We start from the raw sequence: 21,927 nt of genomic DNA on the forward strand, positions 1-21,927 counted from the left end.
ATTGTTTGTTTTTATCTTTCATTTTTCTCCTCAATCCATCTTGCCAAAAGTTTATCAACTTTATTGTTCTTTTCAAAGGAGAAACTTTTGGCTTTATTGAACTTTATTATTTTAAATATACTTTTTCTTTTATGGTTATTTTATTTAACTTTTATTTTTTGAGTCAGAGTCTCACTCTTTCATCCAGACTGGAGTGCAGAAGCATGATGACAGCTTACCACGACCTTGACCTCCTGGGCTCAGGCAGTCCTCCCACCTCAGCCTCCCTTGTAGCTGGGACTACAGATGCATGCTACCATGCCCAGCCAATTTTTTTTTTTTTTTTTTGAGAAAAAGGTCTCACTATGCTGCACAGACCTGTCTCAAACTCCTGGGTTCAAGCGATCCTCCTGCCTCAGGCTTCCTAAGTACTGTGACTGCAGGCACATACCTCCGTACCCAGTAGTTAGAGTAATTTCATATTACAGAAAAGTTGCACAGACAGTACATAGTTTTTATGTTTTAGTTTCTTCCGGTGTTATTGTTACACATTACCCTGGGGCATTTGTCAAAACTAAGAAACCAACCCTGACACACTGCGATTAACTAATCACCAATTCTTCCTCAGATTTTACCAGTTTTAAATTGATATTCTTTTTTTCTGTTCCAAGATCCAATTCAGTGTACCAAATTGCATTTACTTGTCATGATGATATATGGAAATCTCTCAGTCTTCTTTTGCTTTTCATGATCTTGAGAGTTTTGAGGAGCACTGGAGAGTGTTTTGTCAAATGTCCCTCATTTTGGGTTTATCTGACATTTGCATGATTAGCCTGTGGTTATAGGGTTTTGAAAAGAAGTAAGATACCCTTCTCATACATTCTATCAAGAGGTACATGATATCTACATGACATCTTGGTAGTGTTGGTCACATTTCTTCACTGTAAAGATTTTCTTTTCTTTTTTCATGCTCTGTTTTGAAGGAAATCACTAAGACCAGCACATGCTGAAGAGGAGAGGGAAATTTAATCCCACATCCTGGAAGGGGAACTATTTACGTATAGTCTTTGAAATTCATCTCTAAAGAATATTTGTCTCTTCTCTCTTATTTACTTAGTTATTTAGCCATATATTTATATCCATTTAGATTCAAGTATAATTATTTTATATTTTGGGTTATTTTGTTGCTCAAAATGTCCCGGCTTTAACCACTTAGATCTCTTTTATTCTGGCTCCCTGTGATGTGCCTTTCTCTTTTGTCTTTTGGACACTTTCTTACTCTCTGGTATAACACACTTTCTTTCAGTCTTTTTCTTGTCCTCTGAAACTCCAATTACCCGTGTATTGGCATTTTATCTTCTGTGTCTCTTGATGTCTCTAATATATATGAAAGAGATATGGAAGATAAAATGTCAATATATGTATGTGTATATATGTAGATTTATAGATAGATTTGTGCGTGTATATATATACATGCATAATAAAATTTGCCTTTCTAAAGGTAATTGTATACTTATTGTATATGTGTATACACACACACACACACCCCCCACACACACACGCACACACACACACACACACACACACACAAATAGATACAAAATCTACTTATTTCTTGTCTTTCTACTTATTTCATCAACTCTCCAGCTATATTTTGTGTAATGTTTTAAATTCTATCTTCTAGTTCAGGTGTTTGCAAACTTTTTGTGTGAGCAGCTCAGTAATAAACATGGCAAATCTTTTGGACTTTGTGGGCTATATAGTGTTTGTTACAACTGTAGAACTCTACCACTGCAGTGTAGAAGAAGTCGTGGATAATATATACATGAATGACTGGGGCTTGTTTCGATAAACCTTCATTTGCAAAAACTAAATAGTTTGTCAACTCTTATTCTTCACTTTTTTCTTCAGTCATAACATATACTTTTTCACACACTTGTTGAGTTGTTCATTTCAATTGCTACATTTTTTAGTTCTGGAAATTCTCTTTGGTTCTTTTGGAAATGTGGTCATTTGTGAACATTTCTCTTGCTCCATTCTTGGCTTGATTCTCTTGTTTGTTTCCTTAGACCTTTTATACCTTTTATAATTAATTGTTTTATATTCTTCTTGTTCCAATAACTGAAATTCCTAAGTGTGGTTATTTTTGCCATGGTCATTTGTTTTCTTATGTGCTACTAATGTACTTTTGTAGTAAGAACATATACTTAAAAAATTAATAACCTGTGGAACTTCTACAAGACCTAGGTTGAGAATGCTTCCTTCCAAAAAGGATTGGTGCTTGGTTTTTCTTGGTACTAGGAGTGTAAACTTGCTTTCACTGACAGTATAGTCCATTCAAAGGTCCCGCTTTTATGCAGACTCCTCAGGCTCAGTAGCCCACCCAAGTTAGAGCTATGACCCAGTGATCTGTTCCCCTGAACACAGTTCCAAAATCTTCTTGGGTTGGCATTTGCCCCTAAGGCATCCCTGGTATTCAAATTCACTCTTACTCTGTTTTCAGCTTCTAGTTCATTTTTTTTTCCCATGTCCTTGGGAGAATTATTTTACACTCTTATATGTGCAGAACATCTGACATATGTTAGTTGTGGCCTGTGCAGCATTTAGAGGTTTTGTGGTGAAGAGAGATTTTTTGAGTATCAAGTCGGTTCACTATCCTGGAAGCAAAATTCACATGATAAAATTTAAATTTTGAAAAATCAACTGCACATTACCTTGAAGAACCTCCTAGACTCTCTCCATACCTTCCTCTGCTTCAGTTTTCACCTAATTAACTGCAGCTTATCCATCACATCTCAGGTTACATATCATTTCCAAACTGAATCCTTCCCTGATACTCCAAATTAGATCAGTCTTTGTACTTCTGCCCTTCTTAAATGTGATCATATACTTATTGTCTAATTTTTATTTTGTGTGCCTTTCTCTACCATAAACTCTGATGGGGCAGGAACCATTTCTATTGTGCTTACATTTTGTTCCATGACCTGGCTAACTATTCTATCAGCATTTATCGATTTTAAAAAAATGAGTGACATTAAACCATCTGTTTACAGATATTATAGGTGATAGATTGTGAAACTTCTTGAGATGACAATTGAATTTTTTTAATTAATCAACTGCAATTATTTTTATGGTACACAATAAAGGCCCTACCTAGCTGGCAAGCTAGCATCATTTTACATCACAGAAGTTAACATATTAAAGCAAACATATTCCCTTTTTAATATATACAATTGAAAATGATGGTAACAAATGATAAAGACCACAGTTTATTAGATTGCAGGGAAATTCATAATTTTATGCCCTGCAGGTCAGATTGTAAGCTAACTATGTGCTCTTTTAAAAAGTAATTTTGCAATATATATCAAATACCTGAAAATATCATGCATTTAACCTAGCAGTATACTTTTAGGATTTTATCCTAAGGAAAAAATTTAATATGGGTTAAAATATATAGTATAAGATTAAAGCACTAATATATACTATAACATTAAAGATTAAAATATACAGTATAATTGAAGCACTAATTATGGTGGAAAAAATAGAGGAGAAAAGCCTACATTTCTACTAATGAAGAATTGGATTAATAAGTTATAACACATTCATTTAATGAAATATCATTTCATTAAAAATTAGAATATGTAAGTGATGTGGGGAAATGTTTACAGTTCATTAAAATCAAATTAAGAATCAGAATGTACAATGCCTATAGATTTATAGGAAGAAGACTAAAATTATATTTATAAAGTGATATTACCAGTTATTTTTGGTTTGGACAACTATGGGAAATTTTTTATGTTGTTGTTATTTTTCTGATTCTATCTCTTAAAGTATGATGTATATAAAGTCCTTTAATTACAATACATGTTTTTAAAAAAATATTAGGTATAGGGCAAAGGGTAATATTTATATCAGGGACCCACCTATATTATCCTTAATTTTCTTTATTTTTATTTTAAATTCCTCTTGGTGTTTTGTTTCTCTTGAATTCTTGAATTATGAACAGCAATGATTTTAGTTTGGATTAGTCCAAGAAAGTGGTCCCATGAGAGGCCAGTTATCAAACACTTTTCAGTCCCTGGCCTATTCATCACCATTCTAATAAAAAGTAAATCACAAGATCTTGTATCTTCATAGGGTCAGATTATTTCTTTCACTGTAGAGATATCTACTCTTTTTAAAACTTCTAAAGAAATTAGCATGCAGTACAAAATTCAAACAAGGAAAGAATTATAAAGGAGGAATGTTTGTAAAATGAGAAGAATATGATTTCAGAATTTCATCTTCTAAAATATCTTCTCATAGAAAATGTTTCTTCTATCTCGATGAACATATAAGGATCAAATTCATTCCTTCTTCTGGAAATTTAAAATGATAAAGGAAGTGAAAGGACACACATTATATGTGACCCTCCAGATGATATATCAGTCGATTGAAACAATAGGATATGTTATAGTTCAGGAAACAAAAAAGAAGGGATTACTGTTTTCTCCCTCATCATCTTCCATCATTTCTTATTCTCATGCTGTGACATCCTCTCCTTTCCATTCTGTTCACAAATGGATATTGGTGGGAAATACACGAAGTGCAAAGTGGCTTTTACCTGCTGTGCTGCAGGCAGAATTGACAATTCAGAAATACCACCCTCTAGGTGTCTCTCCCCTTCTCACTCTCTCTAGAGGAAGCTAAGATGTTATACATTCCTCATAGGAGAGGGCAGGTGAAAAGAAGCCTGTAAGAAACTCTAAGGCACCAGGAACTTTGTCATTTGCCCACTCATTGCTTGGGAAATAGTCTTTTGCAACAAACCACCCAACTTCCAGGACAAACAAACTTACCTGGTGAGTTGGAGGTGGGGAAGGGGGTGTTGAGAAGAATCTGTCTCATCAGTTTAATCATACTTTTCTATACAGTGTTAACCCTGGTATATTCATTCAACCCAAAAGCTTGCTGAACACTCAGTACCAGGCAATATGCAGACACCTAGAGATATAAAGCTGAGAACACATTTATCCCTGAAGTACCTAGAAGCTGTCCAGCTGGAAAAAAATGATTGAGGGAAGTAACCATAGAGGATATTAAAGTTTTCATCAAGTAACAGAACACATATTTCTCAGCAATAAACTATAAATTTTTAATTGTAGGGAGATTCCGTGGCTAAATAATTTTAGAAAGTGCTGCTTAAACAAATTTCTTTTCAGGTGGTCTTCTCAGATTCCTTAATATACCATGGTTGTACAAAGAACCTCCAAGAGGGTTACATAGCTTGTGATGTTCAAAAAATATTTGGGCTTTTAAACCCATTTTCTTGGAACATCTCACAGTATCACTGTTCCTTACATGTTTTAGAAAATGTTGGCAGCCAATAAGTCTTCTTGTCTCGAATGTACTCAAAAGAAATGGATGTGAAACATGCCACCATTGGTTTTTATTGCTGTTATAACCTCTGAAATTTGCATTATACTGGAAAAGGGAACTATAAAATGTGGGAACTTCACACTGTTCAAACAAGGGAAGTGAAGCTACTAAGTTAGCACATATCGGAATATTTAAGAAAATTCCTTCACTGACAAGGTGTTATGCCTGGCTTCTCAAATGCCTGATTCTGCAGTTTTCTATCCTTTTGTTGTGCCAAGTTTTGTACCCTTTTTCTTTGAGATCTTTCTTAATCTGTAGTATAATTGTTCCTTACCTTTGTAGAAACTGTCTTATTTGTTCTACCCCAGAAGTCATTAGAGATAATAGAAAATAGATTAGTAATACTGTTTATTCCCCTTGTTCCTGCATTGTCTTTTAAAAACATCTTTCTCAATTTAGAGCTCCTGTTGCACTTATCACAGGAAGAATTGGTCAGTAAGATAAAAATATCCAATATATAAAAAAGATTTTGTGTGTGTATGTATGTGTTTTAGTGCCTTAATTTGTCAGATGGAAGAATAGCACAAATTATAAAATTCTTTAGTCACAGAGAAATTTAATAAAATTAATGGATACACCTCATGAACTATTTTTTGGATGAATCTGCCTTTCAAAAAAGATATTGTATGTTTATGTGTGCACTCATGTATAGAGTATGTATACACACCAGTGTGTGTATGTGTGTGTGTAATGGTTTCTCTGAAAACAAAATAGTCAGATATATGATCAGGCCATTATGCATCAGTGACAGAAGGTTCTATTGCACAAATTCTGTTTTGTAAGAATCATTGGAGTATAATTAACAAAGACACAACAGTATTTGGTGTTCAGTTGCTTATTATTTAATACCAGAAAGACTTTCCATGTCATAACTTGCTTGACTTCATCTGTAACTAAAAGTGTATCTGCTTTTCATCTGTGTTTTATCATTTGTTCATATCTTAAACTTCTTTTACAGAACCCTTTTTTTAATTGAAATCATATATCTTCAATAACTACACACCTCAGGAAAAAGTGAAAATATTGAACCTTCATACATGAGAATACCCTTCCTTTAACCACTTTAATACTTAACTGTTAAATTCCACTTAATATCTGATTCAGAAAATTGATCTTTTATGTTAGAATTAAAAATAACCAATTTTTTTTTTTTTTGAGTCAGAGTCTCAGTTTGTCGCCCAGGCTGGAGTACATTGGCATACTCATGGCCACCCCAGTGTCAACCTGCTGAGGCGATCCTTCCGCCTCAGCCTTCCAAGTAGCCAGAGCTACCAGACGCGTGCTAACATGCATGGCTAATTTTTTGATATATTGTAGAGACGAGGTCTCACCAAGTTGCCCAGGCTGGTCACGAACCCTCAGGCTCAGGCAATCCTCTCACCTTGGCCTCCCAAGGTGCTGGGATTACAGGCTTGAGCCACCATTCCCAGACAAAAATGACCAAATTTTAACTTAGTCTTTTTATCACCATCAAATAGGCATTATTATTTTTACTTTTATTATGTAGGGAGCTTTAAAGAAAATTATTTCACTATTAATTAAAATGGGACTAAACACTAAAGCTTTTCTGCTAAGTGTAAATACTTGCTAGTTTTTGTTAGAGATCTTTTAATCCAGTATACTTAACTATAACTCCTGCTTCCATTTACTTTTCACAAAATTTCATATTTTACCTACTGTTGCATGGTTATGATAAAAAGTGTTCCAAATAATTCACACTCTATTAATACCAATAAGCAATAATAATAATGACTTATTATATTACTAATTTATGAATTCCCATAATTTTAAAGAACTCATATTTTTATATTCTATATATCACCCACTCCTTTCTTTATAATAGATGCATTGAACATCAGCAATATGCCAGCCTCTGTTCTAGGAACTAGGAATACAGCACAATAGTGGCAGGCAATAAACAAATAGATAAATATATCACATCAGATGGCAGCCATATGTACAATGGCCAACAATAAAGTGTATTAAAGAACAAATGGCCTGTGCAAATTCCTATTAGGATGGTTAGAGATAACCTTCCTAATCCTGGATCATCTAAGTAGAGACCAGAAGAGTGTGAGTTAACAAGTCGTGTGTATGTATGAGAGTATGTATATATGTATACAAGGGAGGCACAAAAAAACCCAGAATTTATTTATTAAAAATTGTATATTTATTCTTACATGTTTAAACTTCAGTTACCTTCAAAGTATTCTCTGTTTGATACAGTACACCTATTGAGATGCTTTTTCCACTGCTCAAAACCACTTTTGAACTCTTCAGTTGTGATGTCTTTTAGTGCTTCTGCCGTTTTTGTGTTCCACCTCTTCCACATGAGAAAAGCATTTCCCTATGAGGACTTTTTTCATCCAGGGAAACAAAAAATTGTTGCTGGGAGTGAGCTGGGGTGAACAGGGAGGGTGGGACACGGGAGTCATGCCTTTTTTGGTCAAAAACTGCTGAGCACTCAGCGTGGTGTGGGCAGGTACCTTTTCATGGTGGAAGAACCAGTCACCTGTTTGCCACAACTCAGGACATGGTTTACAAATCATGATGCAGCCTTCTCAAAACTTCCAGATAAAAGCTTTGATTGGTATTTGATCCGGAGGAACAAATTCCAAGTATACTACAAGGGGCCTGCCCTCCAAAATGATAATTCTGGGTTTTGGTGGGGGGGTCCCCTTCAAATAGCTAGAGGAAGAGCTCCCAGGCATAAGAAGCAGCACTTGCAAAGGCCCTGAGGCTGGAGCATGCTTCCTGTGTCTAAGGACTGGCTAAGAGGCCAGCATGGATGGAGGGACAGAGCATGTGAGGGGGGAGATGAGGGCAGTGCATGTCAGGAGTGGGCTGATAGGACTTACAGACCGTGGCAAAGGCTTTGGTTTTTATGTCAAGTGCCACCTTGCAGGGTTTTGAGCCAAGGAGTACTGAAGAGGTTCACAGTAGTGGGTTGAAGAGGATCACCATGTGGGTCGCCAGGACTCAAGACCAGCAGAATAGCAGTAAAAGCGGTCAGAGAATGGTCAGGTTCTGGATGGATTTTAAAGGTAGAGCTGACAGAAATGAATGGATGAACTGAGCTTATATAAACTATAATTTTTCCACTTCTTTTACTCTGAGGCTACTAAATAAACATTCATAAATATAGCTGGTTTAGATTTCTCTCAAGGTTTTTGCAAGTACATATTTTATAATGTGTGAAAGAGCAAGCGTTAGGACTTCCTTTATTCAAGTCTTCTTTAACTGAATCACTGATTCATTGGTAGATAATATATTTTAATTGTTACTGATTTGTAAACTCTTCACCTTATACAAGCCAAATATAAAATGTCTGATGAAAGTAAGGGTATTTATAATACTCCCACCATTATTCTCAGATACAGCTTCCGAGGTCTAATTTTTTTTTGAGTTGGAGTCTCACTCTGTTGCCCAAGCTGGAATGCAGTGGCACACTCATGGCCACCACAACCATGACCTGCTGGGCTCAGATAATCCTTCTACCTCAGCCTTCCAAGTAACCAGAACTACAGGCGTGCGCCCAGCTTACTTTTTGATTTATTGTACAGACGCGATCTCATCAAGTTGTCCAGGCTGGCCTCGAACCCCCGGGCTTAGGCAATCCTCTCTCCTTGGCCTCCCAAAGTACTGCAATTACAGGCTTGAGGCACCATGCCGTTTTAAAGTCATACTCTATATTTTATTATTTTTGTGAAATATAGGGGGAAAAGAGTGAGGCATGGGCACTAAGGGCTCTGGCTTTGGAATACAAGGGAACTAGGTTCAAGTCCGGGCTCCTACACTTCTCAGCTATGTGACCACTGTGGGGAAGTGGCCTAACCTCCCAGAGCCTTCTCTCTTAGAAACTGGAGGCAGGATTGCTGTAAGCATTTTGTGTCATTCTACATATAAAATAGCTAGCATAGTCCCAGATGCATATTTAAAATTCTGTAATTGCTATGTTTGTTTTAATAATTACAGTGAGAAGGAAGATGATGACACAGGAAGTGTTTGAATTTATTGTAAGAGGAACTGTTACCTTAAGAGTTGACTGCAGCAAAGTTGCCGTTTATTATCAATAATTTAGAGATAGAAGTCTACTTTATGTACCTAATATTCAGTAGTATCTAGTCTAGTACATACACTAAAACAAGGACAATAAAAGTAAGTCCAAATTGTTAAGCCCTGGGCTTAACCTGTTGGATTTGTACCTAATTTAGTGATAAACTCAATGAAATGACAGTCCTTCACGGTATATAACAGTCTTTATCATAGTGAAGGTTAATACAGTGAGCTTCCTCTGAATTTCTCACCTGCCATCGCCTGAATCCCTGGCTCCATTCTGTCAGGTAGCAGTCTGCCACAGTGAAGTCTAACAATTGAACCAAACAGGAAGATTCACTCAAATTTAACCATATTGTGTCTGCTGGAGAGCTAAGCCAAAGGATTGTGTCAATCAACAGACTAATAAAAAGTCCTTTGCTCTTTTAATCAAGGTCTAATAGGTAATTTTAGTGAAATAACCACCTGTAACTTTATGGTAGGAGTTTTTATTGTTTTCTACATAATAACATGGTTTAGATATAGTTTTCATCTGAATGTCCAAATTCCCAAATTAATTATTTATGTAGGACTCCTCAGGTGAACATTTGTGATCATTGTCAGTGCTTATTCATAGGTTACAGTCTGGATTTTGTGCTAATATTTACTCAATGGGAGTTGATTCTGAAGTAATATGTGAAAAATTTATAATTAAATTAATATAAAACATTAGGATCAGCTTATAGTTCATGGTTTTATGATTTATACCTCAGATTTTTTCTACTTTCTAAAAGTACTTGAAAGACCAATACTTTGCTGTTAGTTTTGCCATAGTTGACATTCAAAATGCATTCTGATGGAATAAATGTTATTGATGTCTTATTCTGAATGTGAAATTAAATAATTGATGTTTCCCTATTCAGAAATGAAATATAATTGTAAGAAATGTTCTAAAAGCATGAATTCCAACAGCATGTAAATTTCTGAAGTAACAAATTAGTTACTGTATACTGGAAAAAAATATACTTAAATGAGACTTTGATATAAATAATAGGTAATTATGTCAGTATGATTCAGGCATAAGTTTAAAATTAATTACTTTTATCCTAATTGACTAGTTAACAAGCATCAAACATATATACATAGATATACACATTCATATGAATATATGCATGTTTAAAAAACAATGAGATCATCAAATAAAAATCTTATTGGCAATGTTATTTTAAGCATTCATTTTTCTTCATTTTAAATAATTCCTGTTTCTCCCTATTTTATACATAAGCATTAAAATTAATACACTGGAATGATGAATGCAAAAGTCTTTAGGAATTCAAATATAATCTTAAGAGAAATAAGCTAATAAGGTAGAAAATGACTGGTGTCAATTGTCAAGTTCAAAAAATTCATTTTGTTATTGAAATATATAAACAGGTTTTGCAATGAATATGAGATTAATGTTTTTCTCCTCCAGGTCAGGGGTCCCCAATACCTGGGGATGGAATAGGGGATGGTTTCAGGATGATACAAGCACATAACGTTTATTGTGCATTTTATTTATATTATTATTACATTATGATATATAATGAAATAATTATACAACTCACCATAAGAAGAAAAAACACCCACCCATTATTTTATTTTATTTACCACTTTCTTCTATACCTCTTTGTTATGGTGAGTTATATACTTATTTCGTTATATATTATGATGTAATAATAATAGAAATTTAAAAAGTATACAATAAGTATTACATGCTTGAATCACCCTGTTAGAAACAGGGCCACCTAACAGGAGATGAGTGGTGGGTAAGTGAGCAAAGCTTCATGTGTATTTACAGCTGCTCTCCATCACTCACATTACTGCCTGAGCTCCTTCTTCTGTCAGATCAGCAGTGGCATTAGATTCTCATAGGAGTACAAACCCTGTTGTGAACTGCGCATGCAAGGAATCTAGGTTGCACTTTCCTTATAAGAATCGAATGCCTGATGATCTAAGGTGGAGCTAAGGTGGTGGTGCTAGTGCTGGGGAATGGCTGCAAATACAGATTAACATTAGTAGTAAGGTTTGACTGTGCAGAGACCATAATTAATCCATTGCTTGCAGACTCATATCAAAACTCTATCAGTGAGTGGCAAATGAGCTGATGTACTTAATTGTACAGCTGCATCTGGTGTCAGGCTTTAAGTCAGAATTCAACATTTATTTTAGTCCTCACATGGTTCACCCATTATTTTATTTACCACTTTCATCTGCACCTCTTTTTTTTAATGGTGAGTTGTATAACTACTTGATGATAGATTACAATATAATAACCAAAGAAATAAAGTGCACAGTAAGTGTTATGTACTTAAATCATCTCAAAACCATCCCCCTACCCACTTCCCCACCCTCAGTTCATGGAAAAATTGTCTTTCACAAAACCAGTCCCTGATGCCAAAAAAATTGGGGACCACTATGCTAGGTAACAGGTTAACAGCTAAAATGTGTATGTTTAGAGTTTCACATGATTGCTATATGACCGAACACTTAAACTGATATAGAACAAATTCTAAGCCCCTGTATTAGGCATATTTTATAGTTTCAAATGTAATCTTAATAAAAGAAGGTGTCTTTTTGTCTTAGTAGCTTTGAAAATATCCCTAATGAAACTCAAACTGATTCCATAAGGATGTTTAGTTGAACGCAAAAATCTTGAAGAGGAACATAGCTAGTCTGTTTTCTTGGTATAAGTTTTTATTCTACTATTTATTTTTTATATGTCACATATAAACAAAAAAAGAGAGCAGTGAACTTCTACATGTATCTGAAACTTCTGCATTTCTCACAACAATTAAAATTATATTGTATTAGCTTAATTTTTATTTAGAAGTGAAGTAGTTAAGACATTTTAGCTTGCATTCAGCATGCTTTTTATAATATTTTTATTCAGGGATATTCATTTAATTGGGTAAATGTTTGGTATCACTATAAAACACTTTTCACTGTCATTTTCAAGGACTAGTTATTGTTTTCAATAGTTCTGGAAAATATTTATGGTAATCTTTTACCTTGAAGGCTGTCTAAAAGAGAATAATTCCATTCCATTCATTTCATGTCAAAATATGAAGCAAATGGCTGCAAAGATCTTCAACAAGTTTTTACTGCAAACACAATTAATACGCATATAGTGGATCAATATGCCTTTTTTCTTAATTAGAGTTTTAAATGTATATGAGTGTGTAAAATATATAAATGTAAATGCTCTATCAATATAAATAATTGATTCTGGTTTTTTTTTTTTTTTCAGGCCTGATGGAATCGGGACTGTTTCGGTGGAAGAAAAGGAGAGATTTGAGGAAATAAAAGAGAGACTCTCTTCCCTTTTAGAAAATCAGATAAGCCATTTCAGGTATATATTCTATTTATTAATGGAAACATTTGCTTTTATACTTCACTCAACCTTCCCTTCTGCTATAAATAGTTTGTGATATATTTCTACTACTACTCAAGAATTATCAACAGCTTTCCCGTTACCTGCAGAGTATGATCTACATTCTTCCATCTGGGGTCTGTTCCCCAGCTTGCCATTCAGTTTCCACCACTCTTTTAGACTAGTCGCCTCCCCTACAATATGCATTTCTCTATATCTCGTACTTGCCTTTTGCGTTTCTCGTCCTTGCATAGCCTCTTTCCCCTAGCTCTAGTGATCCATCCTGCTTCTCTCTGCATCACCAGCCAAGGAGACTCTCAAGTCTTACCGCCACAATGGAACCTTTCTTGATTATGCCACCAAAGAGTTTTCTAAAGTCGTTTAGCATTTGTTGTTTGTACCCTCCACTTATCCCTTAGGACATACTTATGACATACATTGTTGAAGTCATTGGTTTCTTTTTATTTACATTCTATGAGAACATAGGCCACTACATCTGGCACAGTTCCTAAAAAATTAGCTATCAATACAAAGGTATGCAGAGTAACAAAAACATATCTTGATATTTCTTTTCCCCTGATTATAGTTAGTTCAGTACCACCCAATGGTTAATAACAGAAATATGCTGATGCAATTTCTTTTTCTATCACTCTTTCATTTGATCCTATAAAATGCCACGTATCAATGTATTGTGTCCTAGCATGTCTGCCGTATCGCACGCATGACTTGGAAACATTTCACGTGAACTTATCTTAAAAAATAAACTCTTTGGGTTCCCCAAGAAAGTGTTATTTAACCATTTGAATGCTATATGGTCATTCCAAGCCTTTGTTTTCATATCTGGAATACAAAGAATGAGTTTAGATGCTGTGATTTTTTAAAAATGATATTGAAAGACTAAATTCTCAGAGTATATACTACGAATCTATTGCTCTACATTACTTATTTTCCACTGGGACTGGTGCTCCAACTTTAGGGTAAATGAATTAGGGAGGACTTTTATTGTCACAGTACTTGGGGGCAGGGGCAGTCATTTGGCGCTGGGTTTAAATCTCCAGTGTGTGGGCCAATCCCACACTGGCAAACTACTCTACCCAAAAGACCAGTAAAGTCACATAAGGAAACACTGTTCTAGGCCGGGCTCGGTGGCTCAGCCTGTAATCCCACGCTTTGGGAGGCCAAGGTGAGTGAATTGCCTGAGCCTGCAGGTTCGAGACCCACCTGGGCAACTTGGCGAGACCTCATCTCTGTGATAAAAAAAAAAAAAAAAAATTAACTGGGCATGGTAGCGCGCGCTTGTAGTTCCAGCTACTTGGAAGGCTGAGGTGGAAGGATCACTGGAGCCCAGCAGGTCGAGGCTGCAGTGGCCGGGAGTGACCACTGCACTCCAGTCTGGGTGATAGAGTGAGACTCCAACTCAAAAAAAAAAAAAAATAGGAAACACTGTTTTAAATAGCATAGCCAAATCCAACTGAGTTAAGATTGAATTGTGTACCTGAAATTATTTTAGTTTAAAAACAAAAGAGAGACATGAAGAAATCTTTTGCATTTGCAGACATACGTTTCTGCATTATCTTTTGTTGAAAATTTGTTTCCTAGGTTGTATAGCGTCCTCTAAAGGTGCTTTCTGTGACTTTCAAGAAAAATTGATGTAATTTTTTTTCCCTTTTCCTTTTTTGCTATTGTTGAGACAGAACTTGTCATTCAGTTGAATATCTATCTCAGTAATTGGATAAGTCTCCATGATTATTATATAAATGATTCCAGCTGCAAGTGATAGACATCCTACCTCAAATTGGCTTAAACATAAAACACGTTTATATGCTCCTTGCCTGTAAGTCTCAGGCAGGGTAAGCTTTAAGACAGGCTCCATCCACTGGCGATAGCACCATTTCTTTGTGATTCTCACATTGCTAACCACTTTCATACGATGACTTCTTCTCCTTGCTGCTGGCAAGAAGACTATAGAATTTCTTGGCCTCATATCCATACATGTCAGTGTACCAAGGAAGGAGCAGAAGCCTTCTCATTCTGTGATTCTCTTTAAGATCATAAAACATTTCTTTAGATGATTTGAGCAAACTATCCCTCATATATCATGGGCCCACTTCTAACCAAACCCGGTGGTCACAGTAAACCCATGAATTAAATGTCTCCTCAATCCGTCACTGACATTCACATGGGACCATCATGATTGAATTAGACTAGTCAGAGCCACCCCATCAGGGGAGTTCATTCTCCCACACTGCCACCCAGAAACTACAAAGTAGGGGCGGTATGTCCACATCATTTATTGTACTTGTTTTGTATTATCATTGTATTAATTTTATTTTCTCTCAGAGTTCTGTGTCTCCGTTTCTCTTATATATGCAGCCTCTTTGGATAACTTCTTTAAAAGTGTACTCTAGAGTCCCTTTTAGTTTTATTTCTTTCACATATTGAGGATAAGAGTTTAAATTAATGGTATAAAAGTTTTGGGCTCATATTCTTTTCTTTTGTGATGTTTGTAGAGTTTATAAATTTTGCTAGTTTTGTTTTTCCTAAGTCGATAGAGGACTGGATAAGAGGAAACGGGATCAAAATGAAATAGAAGAAATTTTAGATGACCACAAAGGCAAATTTAGAAAAATAATGTATTAAAATTGCCCATTAGGACTCTCCTAAGGATTCCCAAATTATCTTCTTTAGCCAATTATGTTAAAATTTAGAATGAAAGTACTATTAATAAGCCTTGTATAGAAATTTATTTATTTATGGTCAACTGTATTCTAGAAGTGGATTGTAAAAACATAGACAAAATAATAAGGCCAACTAAATTAAACATTAATTAGAAACTTCTGGTTAAAGATGGCAGATAGAAATAAGAAGAAGAAAAACGCTGACAAGTTTAAAAGGTATTTGGCTTAATATCCTCAGAACTTAGCTAACACAACAGAACAGTCTTTTTCAAGAAGGCATAAACCCACAAGGACAGCAAGAGTAAAAAGGAGAAAATTACAGAGAACAGAAATTGAAAAAAAAAACAACTTCAGAAGTCAGATGGATGAATAATATTTAATTTAGCAATCTAGGGAAAAAATTATAATCTGGCAGTGTGAACTCGGAGAAGCAATCTGATTTACATATAACCACCAAGATATTTAGAGGACTGCAGATTTATTCCTTGGAGAGAGCCAAATTAGAGGATACCTGGATTGGGATGGAGGAAAGGAGGAAACATCAGGCACAGTTGAAGGTAGAAACAGAGAGATTAAATATGTGTTTATTCTGAAATTTGAGAATCACAGACCTCTCTGAACTTACACACCCGATTCCCAAATGTTGGCAGACAGGTTTATGCTTTCCAAGCATATTTCAAAGTGACTTCCCCTGGTTCTCTAACTACCCCAAGAGAAAAGACCTAAAGCTGTGGACAGCAGAGACTTCCCATACAAACAGTCCAACCAGATTCCCCTTCTGCAACATCCATAGTCTACAAGTCCCATCTGCATGCACATAGCTTCCATTCAGTAATATCACACTTTTGAAAATGATCAGACAGCCTAGGACGTTAGACAGTTGAGGAAAGATTTCATATAAAAGACAGCAATCAATGCAAGTAATTCCCCCCAAAAAACAACTTGATAAAAACAAAGATTATAAGGGGAGGGGGCAAGAAAATCTATTATTGTATCCTTAGAGAAGTTTGAAAATATAGAGCATCTCTAAAACAAAAACAAGACATTATAAAACAGGAAAAAACCTCAGAAAACTAATAAGTACTCTTCGTAAGTACATGTAAAAGCCGTACATGCAACATACAAACACACTAGTGAAAATATGTTTAAAATTACCTGCTTAGGACTTTTATTATCATAAATGATAGGAATTACAGAAACAGTTAAGGCCAAAGGTAGGAAATTAGCAATAAAACTATTCAAAAATATTTTCCAGAATTAAAATACGTAAATTTTAGATTTAAAAAGCCCATTGAGTACCCAGCATAGTGGGTTTGCATATATACTCATCAGGTTGTACATTTACATGAGTTTTCAGAAACTTAAGGATGTTTTTAAAATCAGAGAAAACAGATTTAAAACAATGAATCAGAATTAACTGGGCACAGTGGCTCACACCTGTGATACCAGTACACTGGTAGGTTGAGTTAAGGGGACTGCCTGAGCCTATGGGTTCAAGACCAGCCTGGGCAACTTGGTGAGGCCTTGTCTCTACAATAAATCAAAAAATTAGCTGGGTGTGGTAGCACACGCCTGTGGTTCCAGCTACTTAGAAGGCTGAGGTGGAAGGATCACTTGAGCGCAGCTGGCAGAAGCTGTGATGGCCATGAGCATGCCACTGCACTCCAGCTTGGATGACAGAGTGAGACTCAAAAAAAAAAAAATAAAAATGACCTGAGACATTCTCTATTTGCCACATCTACTGCGTGAGTGAAGACCCTTCTCAGCCATCAAACTGTTCTTTTGGCATGGCATTCCAGAAACTGTCTACTTCACCCTGAAGGGATGCAGCAATATTGTGAAGGGCCCCAGAGGAACTCTGCAGAGAGACTTCAGTCAAGTTAATATATAGCTCAGTCTCCTTGGAAAGAAAAAGAAAAGGCTCCAGTTAAATTGCGAGGAAATAGTAACCAGCTACCATTTGTACTGTGTTTGTAGTCATGTACTGAACATGCTCACTGGGCTGGCTTCCCTTACAAAATGAGATCTGCATAGTTTCACTTCCCCTTCAGCATCATTAGCTGGGAGAATGGGTCTCTTGTTGACATTTGACATTTCTTGATTGAAAAATGCATCCACAGGGTTTTTCTGCAGCTTTCATTTTTATATGAAGAGCAATACAGGTATCTGGATAACAGTGCATCGATGACTTCATAATTCTGAGAAATGATTATTACCAACCAAGAATTCTATAGCAAAAAAGAGTTTTTATGAAGGGTGATGGTAGAATATGATATCTTCAGGTATGCACTCAAAAAATGTGCTTCTCATATTTGCTTTGGTGAATTGTAGAATTTACCAAAATGATGGGGGAATAAAACAAAGAGGAAGACCTAAGATTCCTGGAATGGGAAATCAGCGTGAGAGAGAAGGGAATCATCAGAATGGTGGTTTATAGACATCCCCAAGGAGACAATTCAAGTTTAGACAGCAACTAGTTCTAACTGGAGGAGATCAGGAAATTCTCCAAGCATATGAAGTTAGCAAAACATATTTTAACATGTTGAGAGGAGATTTACCCACCTGAAATAGAGTTTGGAGTTGTATTAATTAGATTGCATCAGTTATCTTAGAGTTTGGAATTGTTTTAGATTAAATAAATAAAAAGAGGAAATTTAACACAAAGATACTTATTAAGTATAAACAAACTAATAAGCAAGGCATAGAAAATAATCATAGTAAATACTGTGTCTCAGCAGCCTAGGACATTTACATAATTAATATAATGTAGATAATGAATTTAGATTTAACTCTCCCAACATGATGTAACTGTATTAGAAGGAAGATGCAGGAATTATGTTTACAGTGGGAGAAAGTGGTTACAAAAAAAGAAGAAAGAGAGACCTACTTATGTCCAAGATAGAGTAACAGGGAATTATATTTAAACTCCCACTGGAAACAATGTTTAAAAGGGGCAAAAAAATGTGAGGAAAATGATTTTCAAGGCATTAAACATAAGGCAATAAATGACAGTGATTTCCAAGAGATGGGAAACAAATGAAATAAGCCCCTGCTTACTGCTTACTGCAAGAAGAATTTTTCCAGCCATGACCAAGGTAGGAGGAACCTAGGTGGAGCCCTGCAGACTCCCTGACTTGAAGAGATAGAGCTGGGGGTCCAGGATGACCAAAGCAGCAAGAGTTCTCAGGCCAAAGTTCTAAAGACAAGAGAGAGGGTAAAGAACTACAAGTATTTGTAAAGGGTTCCCTGAGTCTCCGGTTAAGTATTAATCATCACGTATATATGAGGAAACCATCCCAAGTCTAGCAAAGAACCACAGGAAAAGATTACAGGGGGAAATACCCAATGCTAACACAGGGCCAGAAGTAGTTCCAGCTTTTATTATCCAGAACAGAAAACCTAACTCACAAGTATCTGAGTACTCATGGGGTTTTGCCACAGGAGAAGGAAAAAAAGTAACTCTAAAATGAACACCACTTTGGTATCTCCTAAAGAGGATTAAAATCAAGATTCAAATAAATCAAACTATTTTCAAGTAAATTGAGTACATTTCTAAACACAGAAACCAAGCATATTTAAAGACTATAAAAATATCTAACCATCAATAAGGTAAAATTTATCCAATCAAAAATGTTAAAGCCAGGCGCAGTGGCTTATGCCTGTAATACCAGCATAAGGGAAGATGAGGCAGGAAGACTGCTTGAACTCAGGAGTTGAAGAACAGCCTAGGCAACAGAGTGAGACCTCATCTCCACAAAAAAGTGAAAAAATTATTTGGGTGTGGTGATGTGCACCTATAGTCCCCCCCACTCTGGAGGCTGAGGTGGGAGGATCACTTAAGTCCAAGGGGTCCAGCCTGCAGTGAGCTGTGATTGTGCCACTGCACTGCAGCCTGAGTAATAGAGTGAGACCCCAACTCAAAAAAACCCCAAAATGTTTAGGTATGTAGAAAAAAATAGTAAAGTGTGACCAATGAAGAGAATAAAAAAACCCAACCAACCAAAACGTAGTAATTTTACAGAATATAAATTAGTAAGCAAGAATATTAGAAGGATTATTATTATGTGTCATATATAGCTAGTTAAGGGCCTATATAGAAAACCTACAGCTAATACCATATGTGATGGTAAAAGGCTGAATGTTTGTTACTTAAGATCAAAAACAAGGCAAGCATATCTGTTCTCGCTACTTCTCTTTAAAATTGTACTAGCCAATACATCTCAACCCTATGTTAAGTCTGCAAAAAATGAATTAAAGTCATTAGATTATGATGGAAGAAGCAAAACTGTCTTTATTTGCAGGTGACATGATCATATGTGTAGAAATCTTATGGAATCTAAAAAATTCTACTCTAATAAAAAAAAGTTTAGAAAAGTTGCAGAATCCTAGATAAATATCTACATATTAACTTCCTTCTATAAGCTAGCAATAATTAGACATGTGATTAAATAATATCATTTACTATAGTAACTAAAATTATGAAATACTTAGGAATCAATCACATGAAAGATATGTAAAACCTGTGCACTGAAAAATACAATGTATTGCTGAGAAAAATTAAATAAGGCCAAGGCAAGAGGATTGCCTAAGCTCAGGGATTCGAGACCAGCCTGGGCAACTTGGCAACACCTCGTCTCTACAATAAACCAAAAAACTTAGTCGGGCGTGGTGACCTGTACCTGTTGTTCCAACTACTTGGAAGGCTGAGTCAAAAGGATCACCTGAGCCTAGCAGGTCAAGGCTGTGGTGGCCATGAACATTCCCCTGCACTCCAGCTTGGCAACAGAGTGAGACTCTAACCCAAAAAAAAGAAAAAAGAAAAGAAAAATGAAATAAACCCTAAATAAAGGGAGAGGTATACTGTATTGTGGGTCAGAAGACCAATATTGTTAAGATGCCAATTCTCCCTACATTGATTTATAGAGCCAGTGTTGTTCCAATCACAATTCCAGTAGGATTTTGTAGAAATTAGCAACCTAATTCTAAAATATATATGTAAAAGCAAGGACATTACCATAGCCAAAATAACTTTTAAAAAGGACAACATTGGAATGCTAACCTTACATGATTTCAGGATATAAAGCTACAGTAATGAAGCAAGTATGCTATTGAGAGTCTAGAAATAGACCCACACACATATATAGTCTATTGATTTTCAATGAATGTGCAAAGGCAATTTGCAAAGTATGCTTTTTCTTTTCAACAAGTAATGCTACAAATATTTGATATGCAAATACACACTATTGACTTCAATTCATACATCACACCTGGTACAAAGTTAACTCCAAATGGATAGACCTAGAAAACAGGAGAAAATGTGTCCTTGGGCTAAGCAAAAGTTCATAAATAGAACACCAAAATCATTATTCATAAATGGAAAAATTGTTGCCTTGAAGTTCCTTAAAATTCAAAACTTTTGTTCTTCCAAAGACATTGTTAAGGGAATAAACAGGTGAGTCACAAAATGAGAGAAAATATTTACAAAATACATATACCACAGTAGACTTTTATTTAAGATTATAATTATAAGAGATTAATCAACCCAAATAAAAGATTGTTTTAGCAGGAATTTTACTAAAAATGTATGATGGCAAAAAGGCATTTGAAAAGATGCTCTACATCATTACTCAATAGAGAAATTAAACTTAAAACCACAGTTAAGTGCCACTACATACCAATTGGTATAGCTTAACCGAAAAAGCAAAACAAATAAACAAAAACTGAAAGTAACAAATGTTGGCATGGTTTTGGAGAAACTGGAACTCTCATACACTGATGATGAGAATGTAAAGTGATTCAACCCATTTTAGAAAATAGATTGGTAGGCTTTTAAAAATATAAACATCTATTATGTGACGTAGTCATTTCACTCCTAGATATTTTCCCAAGAGAAATGAAAACATGTGTTCACTCATATATTTTTATATGAATATTCTTACCAGCATTATTCATAATAGCCAAAATTGAAAATAAGCCAAATGACTATCAACAAGGAATGGATAAACAATAGATTGCATGCAATGGAATACTACTCAGCAATAAAAAGTAATGAACTGTTGAGATATACAACAGCATGAATAAATATCAAAATAGCTATGCCAAGTGAAAGAAATCAGATCCAAAAAATTAGATACTGTATGTTTTCTCTTACATTAAATTTTTGACTTTTCAGCTAATTCCAATGATAGAAAGTAAATAAGTAGTTGCTTGTTATGGAGACGAAACATTTGGGGGTCATGAATTACTTGAATATGGTGCTGGTTTCACTAGTATATACATAATGTCAAAATTTAACCCAATTGTATATTTTAAATATATGCAGTTTATTGTGTAAGTTATACCTCTCAATAAAGCTATTTTAAAAAATAAAATAAGAGCTAAATATTTCTCCTTCTTATGGGAGGT

General features: G+C 35.3%; 1 protein-coding gene across 14 annotated transcripts in view; it reads left to right on the top strand.

Annotated features, from left to right (window-relative positions):
* Positions 1-21,927, top strand: part of CADPS2 (calcium dependent secretion activator 2) — a 589,108-nt gene that overhangs the window by 430,551 nt on the left and 136,630 nt on the right. For all 14 annotated transcript variants that reach the window (XM_021715434.1, XM_008063869.1, XM_021715437.1 and 11 more), the window contains one exon: positions 12,722-12,823. In XM_021715434.1, coding sequence (XP_021571109.1) covers positions 12,722-12,823 — 102 coding nt within the window. The remainder of the gene's footprint in view (positions 1-12,721; positions 12,824-21,927) is intronic.

This window comes from Carlito syrichta, unplaced genomic scaffold (genome assembly GCF_000164805.1).
Source record: "Carlito syrichta isolate Samal-C Ts95f unplaced genomic scaffold, Tarsius_syrichta-2.0.1 Scaffold307112, whole genome shotgun sequence".
NCBI classification, from domain to species: Eukaryota; Metazoa; Chordata; class Mammalia; order Primates; family Tarsiidae; genus Carlito; species Carlito syrichta.